The sequence below is a fragment of the Phoenix dactylifera genome, chromosome 5 (genome assembly GCF_051530095.1).
Source record: "Phoenix dactylifera cultivar Ajwa chromosome 5, Ajwa_hap1_PhDact_Kaust_v1.1, whole genome shotgun sequence".
NCBI lineage: Eukaryota > Viridiplantae > Streptophyta > Magnoliopsida > Arecales > Arecaceae > Phoenix > Phoenix dactylifera.
This window is the reverse complement of record NC_143194.1, coordinates 15,525,076-15,542,753: the sequence shown is the minus strand read 5'-3', so window position 1 is coordinate 15,542,753 and position 17,678 is coordinate 15,525,076. Positions and strand designations below refer to the sequence as shown.

At 36.1% G+C, this 17,678-nt stretch overlaps 1 protein-coding gene across 2 annotated transcripts in view; it reads right to left on the bottom strand.

Moving 5' to 3' along the window:
• The window catches only part of LOC120105033 (uncharacterized), a 40,742-nt gene that overhangs the window by 13,369 nt on the left and 9,695 nt on the right, over nt 1–17,678 (bottom strand). For both annotated transcript variants that reach the window (XR_015986997.1, XM_088721683.1), the window contains exons 3-7: nt 12,445–12,525; nt 11,299–11,347; nt 11,037–11,142; nt 1,445–1,497; nt 1,182–1,244 (exon numbers count right to left, since the gene is read on the bottom strand). Coding sequence is in view for 1 of the 2 variants with exons in the window: in XM_088721683.1 (XP_088577809.1) it covers nt 1,182–1,244; nt 1,445–1,497; nt 11,037–11,142; nt 11,299–11,347; nt 12,445–12,525 (352 nt within the window). In the remaining variant the exon portion in view is untranslated. The remainder of the gene's footprint in view (nt 1–1,181; nt 1,245–1,444; nt 1,498–11,036; nt 11,143–11,298; nt 11,348–12,444; nt 12,526–17,678) is intronic.

Sequence of the window (17,678 nt, the reverse complement as noted above, 5' to 3'; positions counted from 1 at the left end):
AAAGTGGTCAAACTTATTCTTGACCTATGAATTATGAATCATTCAGATTATTAACTTCATTATGAATCTAAAATGCCCAACCGCATTTTATATGGTATAAGGATACCTTCTTATCTAGAGTAATGCAACTCCCAGGATCCAACTCAGAAGGTTGGAAAAGTAAATTTGTAGAAGGTTCACCATACTTATTTGCAGTAGTAAAAACTAGCCTGTCCAGTTTATTTTAACTGTTCTCCAAATTTGAGTTTATCACTCACAGACGAAAATCTGTTAAATGCTTTAGAGCTTAAGATAGCTATACATGGCCATAATTGTATTCCTAGATCAGAAGTTATAGCTTTGAGTCATAGAATTTACTATAAAACTCTAACTATTTTAGCACCTAGAATTAAAGAGGTGAATATTATAAAAGCCCATGTGTTCCAAGTGGCAATTAATACAGCACATTTCCTGCACCATGCCAACTCAAGTGACATGAACGTAACTGCTATACCTAGGGTGCTAGTAAATTACAAATGCAATCAAATTTTCATAAGAAGAACACATGAGAAACTCTTATCTTCAAGCCAGTAAGTGTTCTTAAGAAACCAGACAAGAACTCTGCATCAAGAATATTTGAATCATAGTACATTCTATAATTTTATATAGCTGTAGCTCACTAAAATGCTTGCGAGAGAATACAAACGCGAAAACATCTTCTCATTTAACATTATTAGTAGTGCTAAGGAAGTGATTGTCAATAAACTTATATATATATATATATATATAGAGAGAGAGAGAGAGAGAGAGAGAGAGAGAATGGAGAGAAGACCCACACAAGGCAAGTTATCTAAGTCAAACACCTGGGGACGCACTGCCCAACACTCAAACTCATAACCACTCCAAAGCAGAGTGGTGACTCCTAGGAAATTGACCAATTGAAGACTATCCATAAACATTAAACTGCTTAATCTATTTCAGCTGGCACAAATTCGAAGAGTTACTGAAAAGTTCAGATTTAAATTAAAATTGATATGCAAAGAAGGGATAATGTATGTCAAAGTTATTATACAAATTAACAAATGTTTAGAAATTACAAGCAGCTAGATGTACCTGTAGAGTCTATAACGTACAAAATAAAAGACTTTTTCCAGAACTATTGTGCATGTATCAACCTGCCAAAAGAGCTTCTGCTAACTAACCTTTTCCAAGGCCAATGCAAGCTTCGAGAGATTTGTATATGTGCCTTTTGGGTTCACAAGAATCTGTTCCAAAAAAAACATTCAATTACGTAGGACCACAAATAACAAATGCTTGAAAAAATTGTTGCTGAGCACTTTGGGAGGATCGATTACTTAGGTATGTGAGTTATTGAGGAGAAAGTTAAAATCAGCTTAAAGAGCATTAAAATAAGAAATGTTGCTTGAAAAGCAGAAAGAATCATGATGGTCAGAAGTCAAATAACCTCACAGAGTCTTTGCAGCGTAAACGGAGGACCTTCCACAAAACATAATAGAGCTGCAAGCAAATGTTAAGAGCAGTGAACTCCCCTGTAGGTAGCTAATATTACAAGGTGAATGTAGATGACTGGAATATCAGAAAAAATACTATGATGCATCAAGATATATCAACAATTGGCAGTCAGCCAACATAGTGATTCATTATAATATTCAAACACAAGTTAAATAAGGGGTTTGATGAGGAAGAGAAGATTGTAAAGTATGCAAACTTCAGTATCTGATGGTATCCAGAAAATCTGTTATCTGCAGTTTTAGCATATATCTTAGATGATATAAAGTCTTATTATATTACTAAGGACATATATTCGAGGGGTATGATAGCCATTCCTATCACTATATCTCCAAGAAGGATAAGTATTCGATATGAGAGATCCTAGGTCTAATGATCTAATGAATTTAGCAGTGATGTGCTAAGGTTACATTTAAGACCTAGGCTAAGAGAATTACAAAGAGAAAGGGGCCCCTTGTTCTAATCAGCCAATACGGCTTTACTACAAGTTGCTCGTAATTGATTATATTCTACATCTCTGAATATAATGTAGAGCACAAAAAGAGATGGATCACATTTTTAATGTTATACCAAATTTCAGAAGCATAACAAAACATTAAATTGGAAATGTAATCCAGGAGGATGGGAGAAGCATGAAAGCATGTCACAAGATGAAGCAGAACAGATGCTATGCAATAACTGTCTACAAGCTTTTAACCTCTATCACAAAGTACACAACTTGTTAATAAAATCTAAAATTCAATCTCAAGCCTAAAATAGCTTCCACTAGTCAGTCTGACCTAAGAAGCTTCAAAAGAATAGAGTTGAATAGGTTTCAAAAGTATACCCTTAATGTATGATCAAGCAAATGAAACCATTTACCATCACTTATTCCACAGTAATGACTTTGAGAGTTTAAAATGTGAAGTCCCTTTGACTTCTCCCTTCCAATTACTGATGATGTCGAACCAACTAGAGATGGCCTACAAATGCATAGGTGGACCTAAAAAAGAGATTAGACAAGTGTTCAGGCCAAGAAATCACATCACCATCTTGTTACAGAAAACAGGACAATAAAGGTGACTTTTGGCGGTTGTGAGATTCAAGAAAGCACAAAAAATGTTTAGGCCTTTAGATGAGATACAACAAAGAACCAGTTTCTAAAGAGAACTTGTACTTGGAGGTGGTCCATAGTAGTCGTATAACTGAAATTCGGATCATATTTATATAGAAAACAAGAGCGAAGTAGGGTCTCTTTTCTTTTAGGGCAAAACAAAAGATTGAAGATAACCGAAGAGAGATCAAGAAGTGTGGGGAAAGAGAGAGAGAGAGAAGAAGGGTCATACGTAGCCTAAGGAAATCCTTTCTTCTTTCAAAACAAAAAATGTAAAATGATTTTTTGATCCAATTATAACAAAGCTTCCTATAGACTCTTCATGACATCTACAAATAACCATGGATCTTGAAAACAAGTAATCAATCTCCATATAGTCATCTAGGATCTCTCCTCAAAAAGTGAAATTCAAAATTCACACAATAAAAAAAAGGGGCATCCTAGCACACAAGGCTCCTGCCACTCTGAGGTATGGGGCAGCCTTACCCCCGCATGCAGAGAGGTTGTTTCCGTGTTTCAAACCTATGACACCTAGATTACAATGGAGAAACCCTCCCATTGCGCCAAGGATTGCCCGCTTCCAAATTCACATAATCTTGTAGAAAAATACCTAAAACAGCTAAAGTTTAACTTGTGACAATTTTATTACATCCAAAGCGACAACATCTGATGTAGGACTCTTTCATATCAATCCTACTTAAAACAAGAATATAAAACCTACTTTAAGAAAAATAAATAAATGTCTCGAAATATAATACATAGTGGATAAACTATTTTTTTTATTTGCTATTATTCACTTCCAATATGCAGATCTTGTCCCACATATCTTCTTTATAACATGGCATCCTCATGCCCAACCATTGGATCTTCAAGGTTTGATGACGGACCAACTTCAGATCTTCTCATTCTCACAAAATCAATTAATTTTTCTAGTGTCCTTTTATTTAGGACTATGAAGCATTTGATCACTTGATTGACGGCATGAATTCATGAAATTACAAAATCAATAAGGAACACAACGTCAAAGTGCTTTGATACAATTACAGCCCTTGATTGACAGTAATCCATGCCTTCAAGAAATAGAAACTACTCAAAAACTACATGTTCATGGCTTTCAATCTTCTCCGAATTCTATAAGTACACGGTGCATCTTCAATTGTAATCCCTTGATGTTAGTGATTGTCACTTCATATGATTTTTCATGAATAAATCTTTAGTTCCAACATTTTTCATGAGAAAATGAGTCTTCACCAAGGATTTAAAAACAGTGGGTAGGTACGGTACGGTCGGTATGGTACCATTCTGACATGAAATCAATCTAATACACAACCGAGAAAGGTACGAGTATTGAGACACCATAAGCATATGGAGTGGGACAAACTAGCTGTCGTGGCTAGTACAGGCAAGTACCAAGGCTAGTTCAACCGGTAACAAGCTTGTTCCGATTGAGAAATTTATTTTTAAGAAAAAGTGGCAAACATGCTGGTTTGCCTCTTTATGTCCCATGAGCCACTTGGGGCGGCTTTTTGGTGCAACATGAAGCATGCAAGACAAATCAATCGTTGAACCTAGACTTCAAGGTTAAATATACAAATTGAAGAAGCAAATAGGTTGAAGATTCTCACACTACGAGAAGTTTTTTAATAAATTTTATTAATATGCAAATTCAACCAAAACCTCCATACAATGCATAAGAAGCATACAAAGGATAAAACCCTATTTGGGCATTAAACCCAGCATAATCATACTAGAAATAAACTATCCAACTTAGAAATAAAAGAAAACATGCTAAAATTATTCAAAAATTGAAATATGGAAATGATGCAAAACCAAATGCTGATTATAATGGAAAATCAAAGGAATATTGAGTTGTTGAAGTTCCCGACTATGAATCCTTTGGGTCCTATAAATTGCAGGAAGCATGTCTTTAGGTGGTACAACAACTATGAGTGCCAAAAGCAAGAGCATATAATTGTTTAGCAAAGGGAAAAACTAAGAGACCTCATTCACATTTCCTGTGCATGGTAAAATGAAACTCAAAGGCTTATGGAGAAGAGTTCAGGAGAAAAATGCATCCTCATCGTTAGAAGTTTGATCGCCTCCTTTCACATTCATGTAAGAAAGAAGTTCACTTTTTCTTTCGATTCAATGTAGTGGTTCTTCTAAAAAGTTTCATTTTACAATGGGCAAGCGTTAAGAAAAGGGATGAACCCACTAAAATACAATTGTTCTTCTGGAAAGTTTGTTGGTTGATGCATTGATCAGTGAACAACAGGCTCACTCTTTCTTTTGATTTCATACTTAAATGTTTCCTATGCACCTTTCAATCATTTGTTTGCAATTAGTTGCCCTTAATAGTTTTTTTCTATATGAACTCATTAATACACTAGGTAGTTTGTTCTATATGCACTTAACAGTTTTTGTACTGCCATATCTCCTCATATTTAACATGATGAAAAGCACCTATCTTGAAACCAAACGGAATATAAATCAGATCAAGGAAAAAAAGAAAGAATAACAAAGCAAGAACCTAGATCTGATACCAAATTGATGTAGTACCAATTAGGATGGCCTACAAAGGCATAAGTGGCCATGAAAAGGATTAGACAAGGATTTAGGTCAAGAAATCACCTTGCAGTCCTCTTACATAAAACAAGGCAAAAAAGGTGCTTTGTGGTGATTATAAAATTCAATCATGCAAAACATAAGGTACTAGTCTGAAAAACAAGTTTCTGAAAAAATTTGTCCATTGGTGGTGATCCCTAGGAGTCCTATAACAGAAATTTGGATAACAGATTTGATATTTATATAGGAAACAAGAGTCAAGTAAGGTTTATAAGAGCAAAACATGAAAAATATTAGTAGAGATCGAAGTAATAGAACAAAAATCAAGAAGAGAGGGTGGGGGGACAGAGAGATAATAAGGACCAAACCTGGCTTAAAGAATAGTCATTTTTCTTTGAAACAAATTGCTTATAGAGAATTTTGATCTAGCCAAAATAGGCCTTCTATAAACTCTTCATGACTTCGTCCACAAGCATGCAATGACTCTTGAAAAACCAGTAATCAATCTCTATATGGATGCCCAACATCTTTCATAAGAATGGAAAATAAAATGGCCAAAACTCAAATTTAACAACATTATGACTTATCCATCTCAACCTATACCAAAAAGTAGGAAACCTTCACATCAATTCTAGTTCAAACAGGACTCTAAAACATACTTCAAAAATTACCTAAAAAAAGTTTCAGAAATACAATAAATATATGATTAACTAATTTTTAGATCTCCATCAAATAAGAGAATCAAAATCATTAAGGAATTATCCAGATGTAATTTGACTGGGAGCCTAGAAATTTCCAACAAACTGATTGTAAATTTAGAAGGAGAATATAACCCACAAAGGGTTCTGAGTCTAGCCACGGATAGCACTAGGCAGCATCCAACATTCCAATATAAACTCTGAGTTCTGCAAGCATCTCCATCTCATATTTATCTTATGAGAATCCCACTTAATACTTGCAAGAGAAGGTATATCGGTGTTTTAAAATGCGATTACATATGCAGGTTCAATCATGTTGCCTGTGCCGTTACTTTATGCAGTCATACCACATATGGATTGAAAAGGCAGCCTATTCAACATCATGAGGACATATAAGCAACCAGCTTAGGCTTAGCCTTGTGGGGCCAATTGTCGCCCACTCTCATATGGGTCCGTGTATATGAAGATTTAAGCTAATGGGTGAGTGGAATGTGGGTTTTGGGCAGGCTGGATGTGGATACTGAAAAGCTAATATTTAATTTTGTCATAAATATCACTATTATGTATTCACTAGGAAGCACTACTTGTTAGTTCTTATTATTGCAAATTTTGCTACAAAAGATTACTATCATTATTATTACTGAAAGTCTGAAACATATGTGCAGCCACATATGCAGCAGCATACCCCATTCGTTCTTTGGGGTCCCTTGACCATTTGCATACCAGCCACATTTTCAAACACCAAGTGAATGGTATCCTTCATCCTTGCTTTCCAGATCAGAAAAGGAAAGAAGAAAACAAGTATGCTCTCCCTTGTTTTTCACTTTTCCACATTCTATTGAAGCCCAAATTAACAAAAGGGAGAGAGTAGAAAATGATCCAGTCTTCCCATGGGTTTAGATAATTGCCATCTTTAAATAGAAAGACACCGTACTGGCAAAATATTTATTCTTTTAGGGAAGAGAAACAAGAGAATGCACAACTTCAATATTAGAAGTATACTTATCAAGTTATATTAAAACTAGAAAAACTCTATTCATAAACAAAATAAAGATAATTGATCACAACAATCCTCACTCCTCACAAGTCGGCCCACGCCAAAATTCTATTGTACATATATAGTTCCAGATTGGAGACTGATAAGAATTGGTGCCATGAGAGAATCACAGGGCTCAATGTGCTGATTCTAACTTTATTAGGTTTTAGTGCTGTTTGACCTACATTTCATTTCACTTGTTATCCTGTCTGTTTTGAGCAAAACTTTTCCTGTAGTTTTTTTTTATCTTTCCCTTCAAGGTTCCAGTACTTTTATTGCCTTTGTACAACTTGCTAAGCAAGCTTCCTCGCTGGTAATTTCACCAACTGATTTTGAATTCAGAAATCTCACAATTGCAAGAAGAAGATGAAAAGGACTCAAAATGCATAGCTTCATATGCCAAATGACTACAAGAAGGAGCGAAGAACTTAATCATGAGGAATAATAACAGATTTAAGACAACAATAATAAACAATCATCAAAAGTTGCATGGTTCCATTTAGTAGGCAATTCATTAAGCACGACTATTAAAGAAAAAGCTTATGAATGAAGAATAATGGCAAATTAAAGTTAAAGAAACAAAAAAAACCAAAAACAGTATACTCATAGTAAATCAGACACACAGGTCCACAAGGATGATCATATTTTCAAGATATTATTTGGAGGGTTGATATCATCTTAAAGTGGGTCTTTTAATCATTCCAAATTATTAAGCAAATCCATGCATATAAAAAACAAAACTTTAAAAGGTAGGCAAACATCAAACAAACAAGAAACTACATCCTTGCAATTTAGACTACTATCATGAATCTAAAAGAGTAAGACATTTAAATTTTCCAGCAAACGATTTTGATATGCCTTATTCAAGCATACTTGTCAAATTGAATGTTCCTCAAAAGAAATTCAAAGACAAGTACATTGATGAACTTGCTGTGGTTGCAAGCTCCCCCATCTTTCATCCCCTTTTCCCCTCTTTTCCTCCCTCACCACTTTTCTATGGTCTTCTTCCCTTCTAAAAGGCACTCACCTTAAAACTGTTTATTATCCATAGTATTTCTTAGTCAGGTGTTGCACACTGAATTAGGCATGGTAGAGGGGAGTAAGCAGTAAAGCTTCTTCCAAAGTGATCGTATCGCATTTAAAGACCAAACCACTATACAAAATGGAAGGAGAGCATGGCTGTATATGATGAAACCACTCACGTTTTTCAAGCCACCTATGCCCCTTCAACCATTTCTCTTTCTTCCCCTCATGATAGCAACACTTACTCTTCATTACACATTAGAGCCACAAGTATTAATGGGCTGATGAATTAACATGGATAATAATCATCTTAGATGTGTTGGGATATGAATATAGATTGGGTAGTATGGCTGTTTGCTAGTGTTTGAGAAAATTATCAGGAAAATGCATGTTTACATGGTTTCTATATTCCTTGATGCTTACTTATTGGTTGATCAAATGCTTCTATTTCTATTTTGCATGGAAGTCAACTGACCTGTACTTATTGCATGATGAAATTCCACATGAATTTTTGTCATATATTATTTTGAACTATTTGATTAGGCTGATTAGCATTGATCAAATGTACTGACTTGCAATGCATGAATGCAATCAATGCTATATAGGATGATAAAGTAACTTGATATACATAGAACTTCCATCTTATCTTTTGTTTAAGACTTAACATTTGGCATTATACAAGTTTAGATCTCTAGGTTAGGTATAACAGCCATAATTTAGATTTGTATAAGGTCTGCAAAACTAGTATCAGGAACCATACTGGCATGCTACAGGTTTGGCATGGTACGATAGGTACAGTATCATAGCATCCCGTACCAAGGCAGGCTCTCAACGCATTTTTCTCATGCCTAATCACAGTACCGCTAGAAACTAGGCAATACTGGATGGTTTCATTTGGATTGGACTGGAAAGGAGTGGTTCAGCTCATATACCAAACCAAAACCTAGTAACAATATTGGTACCTTACTGGTATGATATGGTACAGTTGATAAAATACGGTACGACAGACCTTGGCTTTGTAGGTTAGGTAGCACAATATGATTTGTAACTTGAAGTTCAACTTAGATTGAACAATATTTTCTTGATAACATAGGTGGTAGAAGTATGTGCCAACACCTTTTAGTACTCTCCATACATATTTAACTGCAACTTAGGCTTCTCAACCAAGAGTTCAATACATTGGGATGGATCCAGATAATCCTTGATATGACCATTCCCAAATGGATCTAAAATGTTTTTCATCAAACGAACTCAATCTAGCCATGCTAGCCAATAGCCTATGAATTATGTATGCATAAAAATTATAGCCTAAAAGAAAACCATGTCGAATTTGGGTCATGCTTGTCTTGGTCAGCACATAGCCTGATTGAGGCTTACAAGAGAAAGACGAGAAAAACTAGCAAAGAGCATATTTTCCTCCCTTTATCAATTCAATCTTTCCTTTGTCAAGTTAATAAAAGAAATTATTTGGTATATACCTAAAAGATGCTTTTTCAATTATGAACATAAGTTGTTGTAACTGTAAGTATATCGAAAGTCCAAAGAAAAACAAAAGGAAAGAGTTTCTATACAAAAGGCTAAGGAACAAAAGTAGCTTTAGCAGCTTGGAGTTAACTAATAATTTCTTGGACTATGATCAATCATGTGATCTCCAATATATTATGTTTGTAGTTATAATTGAGTAACTTTTATATTGCTTTATCTATGAATTTTTTTACATAACATTTCCAATAGTTTTTGTCTAGCACACTGAGATGCATATGCATTATAACTATTTTAATGAAAGATACAATACTACTGAGTATAGTTGCATAAGTTTTCTACATCATGACTGTTAACCTTGCTCTAAATTAGTAGACAAATGTTTCATGAAGAACTATATCAATACTTAAAAGTGCATGAAAGAATTCATTGAATTAAGGGAAAAGATAAAACAGAACTAAGTAGCTTAAAAGTGTATGATCAACAGCCAGAGTATCTATACCAACTATAAACTGGAGCCAACGTTGTGGTCTTCAGACGAATGCCCAGAACCCTATGCTTCAAAAGAATCTAGCTTGGTCTCATCAAATAGGCAAAACAGGTATCTGGAAGGTAACCATTTCAGAATTCTGTTTCGGTTTGGAAAGCTGAAAGAGCAAAAATTGTACATGGAACCATGGTTCACCGTACTGGCCCGAACCAGATGGTACGGGGTGTACCATACCTACGAGTACGATACCAGTTCGTACCATACTGTACCGATATCATGCTAGTATGGTACTAGTATGAGATCCGGTACCGAGAGAGCGAATATTGCATAGAACACTTTGTTTTGGATGAGAATTATAACCATAGTACGCCATACTGGCCCCATATCGGGCGGTACGGAACGTACCGTATCGTACCAGTTCGGTACTGGTACTCGATACGCCAAAAAAATTCCATACCCTACCATACCAATACTGTGCTAGTATGACATCGGTACGGGGTCCGATACCGAGACGGCGAATATTGATTCTAACCAGGCTCTATAAGGCCAAGTTTGAATAGAAGTGTGGTTATATAACTCATCTATAACTAAGCTAAATAATTGAACGAAATGTTTGTAGTTTGCTTTTATTTATAAACACTAGTATCCAGGCCTGACCAGTCAATATAGAAGACCAAAAAGGATGACTCATGAGCTGGTTGATTGATATACTGGATAAATTTAAAGTTCAAAAGCTTATCTTAACAAGTAAAAAAGTTGGAAAGCTTCTAGCCTTCAATTTTATATGAACATTTGATCAAAGCTTGAAATATTGAAAATATAGCTAAAAAACAAACATGCAAAAACTCAACCGCAGAAACTAACATCAAATAATCATTTGATATATGCAGATATTACAAAATGTCTAACATTGCAAGGTGCTTTCTTAGTAGAATGCCCAACCGCTATGCCCAATGGACTTAAAGAACAGAATGACAAGAATGGCAGTCCAATTTTCTCACACTGCAATGATACAGAAGACTCAATATGTCATCTGTTGCTTATTCCTTCCACTAGCAACTGTTTTACCCATTTAGAAACCAAAAAAAAAAGTCATACTTGACAGATCAATGGATTAAGGATGCATTTTCTCCAAATTACCTTCATCCAGCCGTTTTACTAACTCTGGATATGTTTCGCCTGATAAAGAACTCTGTTGTGACTCAACACCACGGACCATTTGGGCTTCAGGGTATTCTGCCAAAACCTTCATACAATTTATTTTTAAGGCAAGGATTAGAAACATCTAAATGGATATAGATCCTCTATTTAGAAGGAATAACTAAGTAGCAAATTAAAATCTAAAATTATCTTAGCATATTGTATCAACAGAAGTGAAACATCTAAGCATACCTCCCCATACCTGCTTTAGCTGAAATGATAGCAAGCTTTTCAGCATGTCCCAATCATGCCTGGATTGTAATTTGAAAAGCATAAGCAATGCCAAAATATGAGTCTATGCTTGACTTCATCTTTTACATTAAATGAGCACAAAACAAAGACTTAATTGAATGTAATAACTACTTATATGTGCTGCATTATATAAATTATCTGGTAGAGACTACTAAAATTATTTTCCCATGACTTAAAAAGTACTTATGTTTTAGCAGATCGTCAAATGGACAAAGCAATACATGGCAATCCCAACAAACAACTATATGGATATCAAAGTTGGAAAGAAAAAAAAAAGAGATTTTCAGAACGGTACATATTATTTGCCTACTAAGAGAACAATTGCAAAAGGAGATCATGGAGCACAACACATGGTGAAGGGAAGAATTTAGATGGCATAAAAGATAGATATAACCTAACCATCAAAGCCAGTGTAGGTAGCCGCAAACCAGTCTAGCAATGGAAATCTTATATTTTCAGTTAGGGCCTGTTTGGGAGAAATCCTGCTGGATCTTGCAAGATCCGGCACAATAGGCCAGAGGAAGGGAGAGAGTGTGAGAAGGGGAGGAAGAGCGCAGAGAGGCTGTGGTTCAGGCACCCTGGCACATACTTTCCCCCTCCCTCTCTACCCTGTTATTTCCTTCTCCACACTATCTTCTCACTGATCACACTGGATTAATCCTAACAGTCCCTTAGAGTCTGAAGCACGTACGCACAAACCCTAGAATGAAATAACAGGGAGATGAGTATACAACATTTTGCAACAACAATATCAAATACGTAGAAATTTGATGATTTCAGCATGATTTTTGAGTGGTTATTAAGCTTATATGTCCAACAGCATTATAAGATTCAATGACATACAAAATAGGTTAACCAAGGTTATACGAAAATTGAAATAATGAAACAAGCTGGTACACCATTAGAAAATAATAAAATGGCAACTAATTGTATGTGCACATCCTCTCACATATTTTTAGAATGACCAAAAACAGACAGTCGCATTGGAGGATGATAAAGTTGTTAAACAATGTACATAATAGAAAAATTTAGACAAAGCCTTTCTTACACATGCAGAAATGTAAAACTTTCATTGGACATGCAAAAACTTGCATACCAGAATTTTCCAGTTGCAGCAATGACCTGCATTATACTTCTGATTTCTTCAACACTGACATCACATTTTGGCTCGGCCTCCCTGTAAATTAATATATTGTGTATTTTAAAACAATGAATAGAAGAAAAGAACAGCAAGAAAAAGCAACTAAAAGGGATCATATCCAAGTGACCATTTTCCCAAGAATAAATAAAATAAAGATAAAAAAGGGTTGTAGAGGCCAAAATACATGCATGGTGGTTCACAAACAAATATTTGTTCATACTACCTGTATTAGCAAGATTATTCCCTAGAGCATTAGAAACCCCACAATATGGATAAACAGAATAGCCTCCTAGAAAAATGCACATAACAAGTGGATTACCTCACAACTCAAGCAAACACAATCCCTATTTCCTCCAAAAAGAAATGAACAAAGAAAGGAAGAAAAAAAGGATAAAGGAAATAGCACAAACACCTCTGTCCACATTTAACTAGGTTTACCATCCATTTCAATTATCAAATAAAAAAAAGGAATTCAACAATTTGTACCCTAGCCAAGTCCCTTCGTGCTACCTGAACACTTGGCATGGGTGGTGCATGTCTAGGTGTCACAAAGTGTCCGAGCACTCCAAATCTAAATAACTATTGCAGCTAGACTTTAATAAAATAAAACTACCTAATAATACAAATGCTTAGGATATAAGATGATGCCAACTTCTAGAACCTAGTCTACTAGTCATGAAATTTACATTGATGGAGAATACAAAAAAGGCATGACATGTCAGTAGAATGCAAATAAAGCTAATATAATCGAGTACTTGGAATATTCAAAAATTATAAATGTAATAATTTGCAATGAAGTGTATTCTGATGCTGTCAAGGTGCTGACTCTTCAAGGACATTGCCAAACACTCGATTTTTCGAGATGATCTGTCGTTTCTTGCAATATCTTTAGCAATGGCCAATACTAATTAAATTTTTAAGCTCAAAATCCTACCATAAATAGGATCCAAAGCGCATCATTAGAAAGATTGTGTTGATCAAATGTTGAATATGCTATTATTAAGAAATGTCTAATATATAAAAAATAAAAAGTAGATACCACAATTTGCTGTGTTCAAATTAATTTTCTTGATTCACAAGATCTTTTAGTTCATTCTCTTCATTAATCACTTTGTCCTCCTATAAGAGGAGAAGATCTAACTACTTTAACACAATTGGAAGATCAACGAATTCATAAGGGTTAAAATCTTAACATCAATAATGCCCCTTCGATACTACGGGAGGCTATCAAGGTGGTCCAGAACAATCAGTAGAAAGGTAACACCATCAAAATTCGAAAGTGATTCCCTCACTGTTTTTGTTCTTTCCTCGCTGCTTTTGCTCTTTTTTGAAGGGGCAAGTGCATTCCTTGAATGGTGAGGACGATCCTTGAAGACTGCAGAAGGATGTTAGGTGCTAACCAGGATACTGTCACACCCCATATATAAATCAAGAGGCTAATATGACAGCAGACTGGCTGGTGAACAGCAGAAGGGCTAGTGGATCAATGCTAGATTAGACTGGCCCATTGCCAAGTGACTTTGACATTTTTGAGTTTTGATGTATCTCAAGGTTTTACTGAAAGGGTAACCTGCTATGTTGTACTTGATATTCTTCATAAGAGAAATTGCCCCCGAAACACATACCAAAAACCTCAAAGAAGAATGAAGAACGAATACAGGAAGCCTCAAGAAGAAACAATGAAGCAATATATCACCTAACAATGCCAAAAGAAGCATCGTTTGTGTCAAACCATGAACCACCACTAATAAACTGTCCTCACTCCTCTTCTTTCCAGCTAGGTAATCAACCTATGTTTACAACCCTAGGTTCACACATTTATCGTTTTAACCCAGTAAATGAGAATGCACTCTACAGCATTAAGTCCCCCATCCATGAGACTTATAGACAGTAGTCACCAAATAAGTGGCTCCAAACAAAAAGAACATGTATGCTCCTTTCCACATCCCAAATCATTTAACCTGGTCGTAGGCACTATTCATGATGAGCGACAATCCGGATGAAAATCTCCGTGACTGAAATGAAGTCAAGAATGTCTGAAGAGTCTCCATGACTGAAATGAAGTCAAGAATGTCTGAAGAGTCTATTCACCAAATAAGTGGCTCCAAGCAAAAAGAACGTGTATGCTCTTTTCCACATCCCATATCTTTAAACCCAGTTGTAGTCATTATTCATTGATAATCAACAATCCAGATGAAAGTCTCCATGACAGAAATGAAGTCAAGAATGTCTGAAGAGTCTATTCCAACCACTGTTTGCAAAAATCATTTTGATAAAAATAAAGACTTTTCATGCAGGTGAGAAATAAGTGTTTCAGTTTGGCTCCTCAATGAGACATTTGAAAGTTGGTCTGCTTTATTTTCCCAAAAAGCTAATGGGCAAGCACTCCCCCCCTCACCGGGGCTAATCTCAAACAATAAAAGTTTGGTTAAGCATTCCTCCATCCATCACTTATTCCTCTCTCCTATCATTTCTTTTGGAGAAATTGTCCATATTCTCCCATAGCCCTCTTTATGCAAGGAAAAACCACTTTTTATGCACTGAAGCTATACCATTGCATTGTAAATGACAAATGGTCAAGGAGAAAAGACATTGTTTTTATTTTCTTTTATTTTCCCTATTTGCATGAGCCCTACATTAAGTGCACATTGGGCCATATAGGCCGGTAGAGGTGTAGCTTGGATTAGGCTCAATCCAAACAAGAAAAACCCAATCACTTGTTAGGGTAGGCTGGTTGAGGCTTTGTGAAAAAAAGGTTGAGGCTCAATCCAAACATTGAGCTCAGAAGTCTCATCTTAGTCTTATCCCGGACTCAGCACTGCACTATCCCAACCTACATCTAATATTCTCAAACTACCCTGAGAATGAATTTACAGCCACCCCAACCATGAACAAGGTGACAAGTCATGGGCTATTGCTTTAGCAAATAAATATGGAAAAACGCCTAGCTATATGCTCTCATGTATGGCAAATTGATGGGACAATAAAAAAGCATAAGGGTGTAATTATCTCAATTAGATTAATCAGGAAAATGTTATCAATTAATCATGCATGATTCATTTCAAACAATTTTCAACAGCAATAGATGTAATCATCAAGAAATTATCTAGCACACTCATTTTTTCTAGAAATTTTATTGAATATATGTCAGCAATAGCTTTTTTGCTCTTACTAGCATTGCTTCCAAATTTACTTACAAGTTGTCAACCAGAATGGTCTCTGGTTACTCCAAGAAGTTGGTACTTCAGGCCATTCGGTGACTTGTGAGTGGTTGGAAGTGGGTTCCCACTAGAAATGGGTTCTCCATAAATATGGTGAAGCGATTACAGCTTGAGAGGCACCACAGTCACTACAAAAAAGTGACCAGGGACTTGTATTGTTCAGTTTGATTTTTCAAACCCCTTCACACTTCCCTAATACCTCCGCCCTCCCAACAAGCTCATTCCCTCCTCCCTCGGCCTCTTGACAAGCTCACCCCCAAAAGAAACCTCTCCCCCTTCCCTAAGCCTTGCCACCCTAATCCTCCATGCTCAAATAATGCATCAATTCCTGCATAGCTTTGTCCTTCAGCATAGTCTTGAGGATTAATTGCTGCTCTTGCTTCTTTACTACCATTTGGTCCTCATTGCACCCTAAAGTACAATATGCTCTTGACTAGATTTTCCCCTAAAGTTGCTTCCTTTGTTCCAGCTTTTGATCTCAACAATGTCATTTTAGGGCTTTTGGTAAGAAATTGCTTCATCTGTTAGTTTTCTTTCTTCTCTTTGAATTATAGCTTAGGGATTTCTAACTTGCTTGTTTGTGGTCTTAATTTCTAGCCAGAAAGGCAACCCAGTGCACGAGGTTCCCAGCATTGCAGGTTTAGTGAGGGTCAGATATACGCAGCCTTACCCCCACATGTGGAGAGTTTATTTCCATATTTCGAACCCGTGACCTCCAGATCACAATGAAGCAACCTCGATGCCGCACCAATGCTCACCTTCTCTCAATTTCTAGCTAGAGTTTTTATATTGCCCCAGGTTTCACTTATAAAATTTTATGTTTTTTCTGATTTTTTCCTCAAAATGCTTAGATTTCTATTCTCAGCTATGTCCAAGTACAAGCCTCCCTGCCTCCTCACCCACAAAATCAACTTCTTAGCCATCAGAGGGAAAAAATTAAATTAAAATGTGCGTTTTGTGTCACTTCAATTGTTTCTTTATCAACTTTTGTGAGCTGTCCTGCTGAGCCATCTTTTCAAGACACTAGCTTTTCCTCCCATCATATTCAATGCACCCACATTATTCAACCCTTCATGTCTAAATTCCATAAAAAAGTACTGATATTTTTTTTAATGTTTTCTTTGCTTAATCCCATGAATAGTAGATTGTCTTGTGTGGTTAACATTATCATGATTTTTTACAACATGGTGACAGTCTTTTTTTGTGTTTTCTTCACAGATAAATGGCTTGGATGAGGACTCTACTTTGCGACATCAAATTTTTTAATTGATTTGGTTATTTTGCTTTGGCGATTGGTTGGGAATCCGGTTTTAGTCTCTATTGTCAGGTTACCCCCGCACGCGATGCGACGATCGCAGTGAAAAGACACGTGCGGGGTCGTTCATCTCATGAAAGTTCTAGGGAACGTAGATTTTAAAAAATTCTGAGTTCTCTAACTCAAAAAATTATGAAATCTAAGGAAAGATTAAAATTACTAACTTGATTAATTTTCAGATCTACTATTCAGAATTATAAAGATCATATCTTTACCTTTGAGCGGGTAGATCTTCACCGCTATCAGATGATCGATGATTTGGTTCGCTTGAAGCCGCACAAGCGTCCGACCTCTATAGGTATCCACACGAGGTAGATCGCTCCAAGAACCTTGATCTCACCGGGGTGCTAGCTCCCTTACAGAGATCCTCTTTTGATAGCTAATTTTCTCTCTCTTTCAATCAACTCCTTGATTGCTTTGAGAGGAAGGAAAAAGAAGGACGAAGAGGAAGAAGATGGCGCTGCTTCTCTTCCCTTTTTCTTGCTCATGCCAGGAAGGATAGGAGGAAGGGGGTGGGCGGCTGAATCAAGGCACATCCAATGCTTCTAAGCCCTAACACCATCCCTCCTTTTATAGGCATCTCATGCCTATCTAAACAAGGAATAATTTCAATGAAAAATCACTCCTTGATTCATCCCTCCAAATTCTACCAC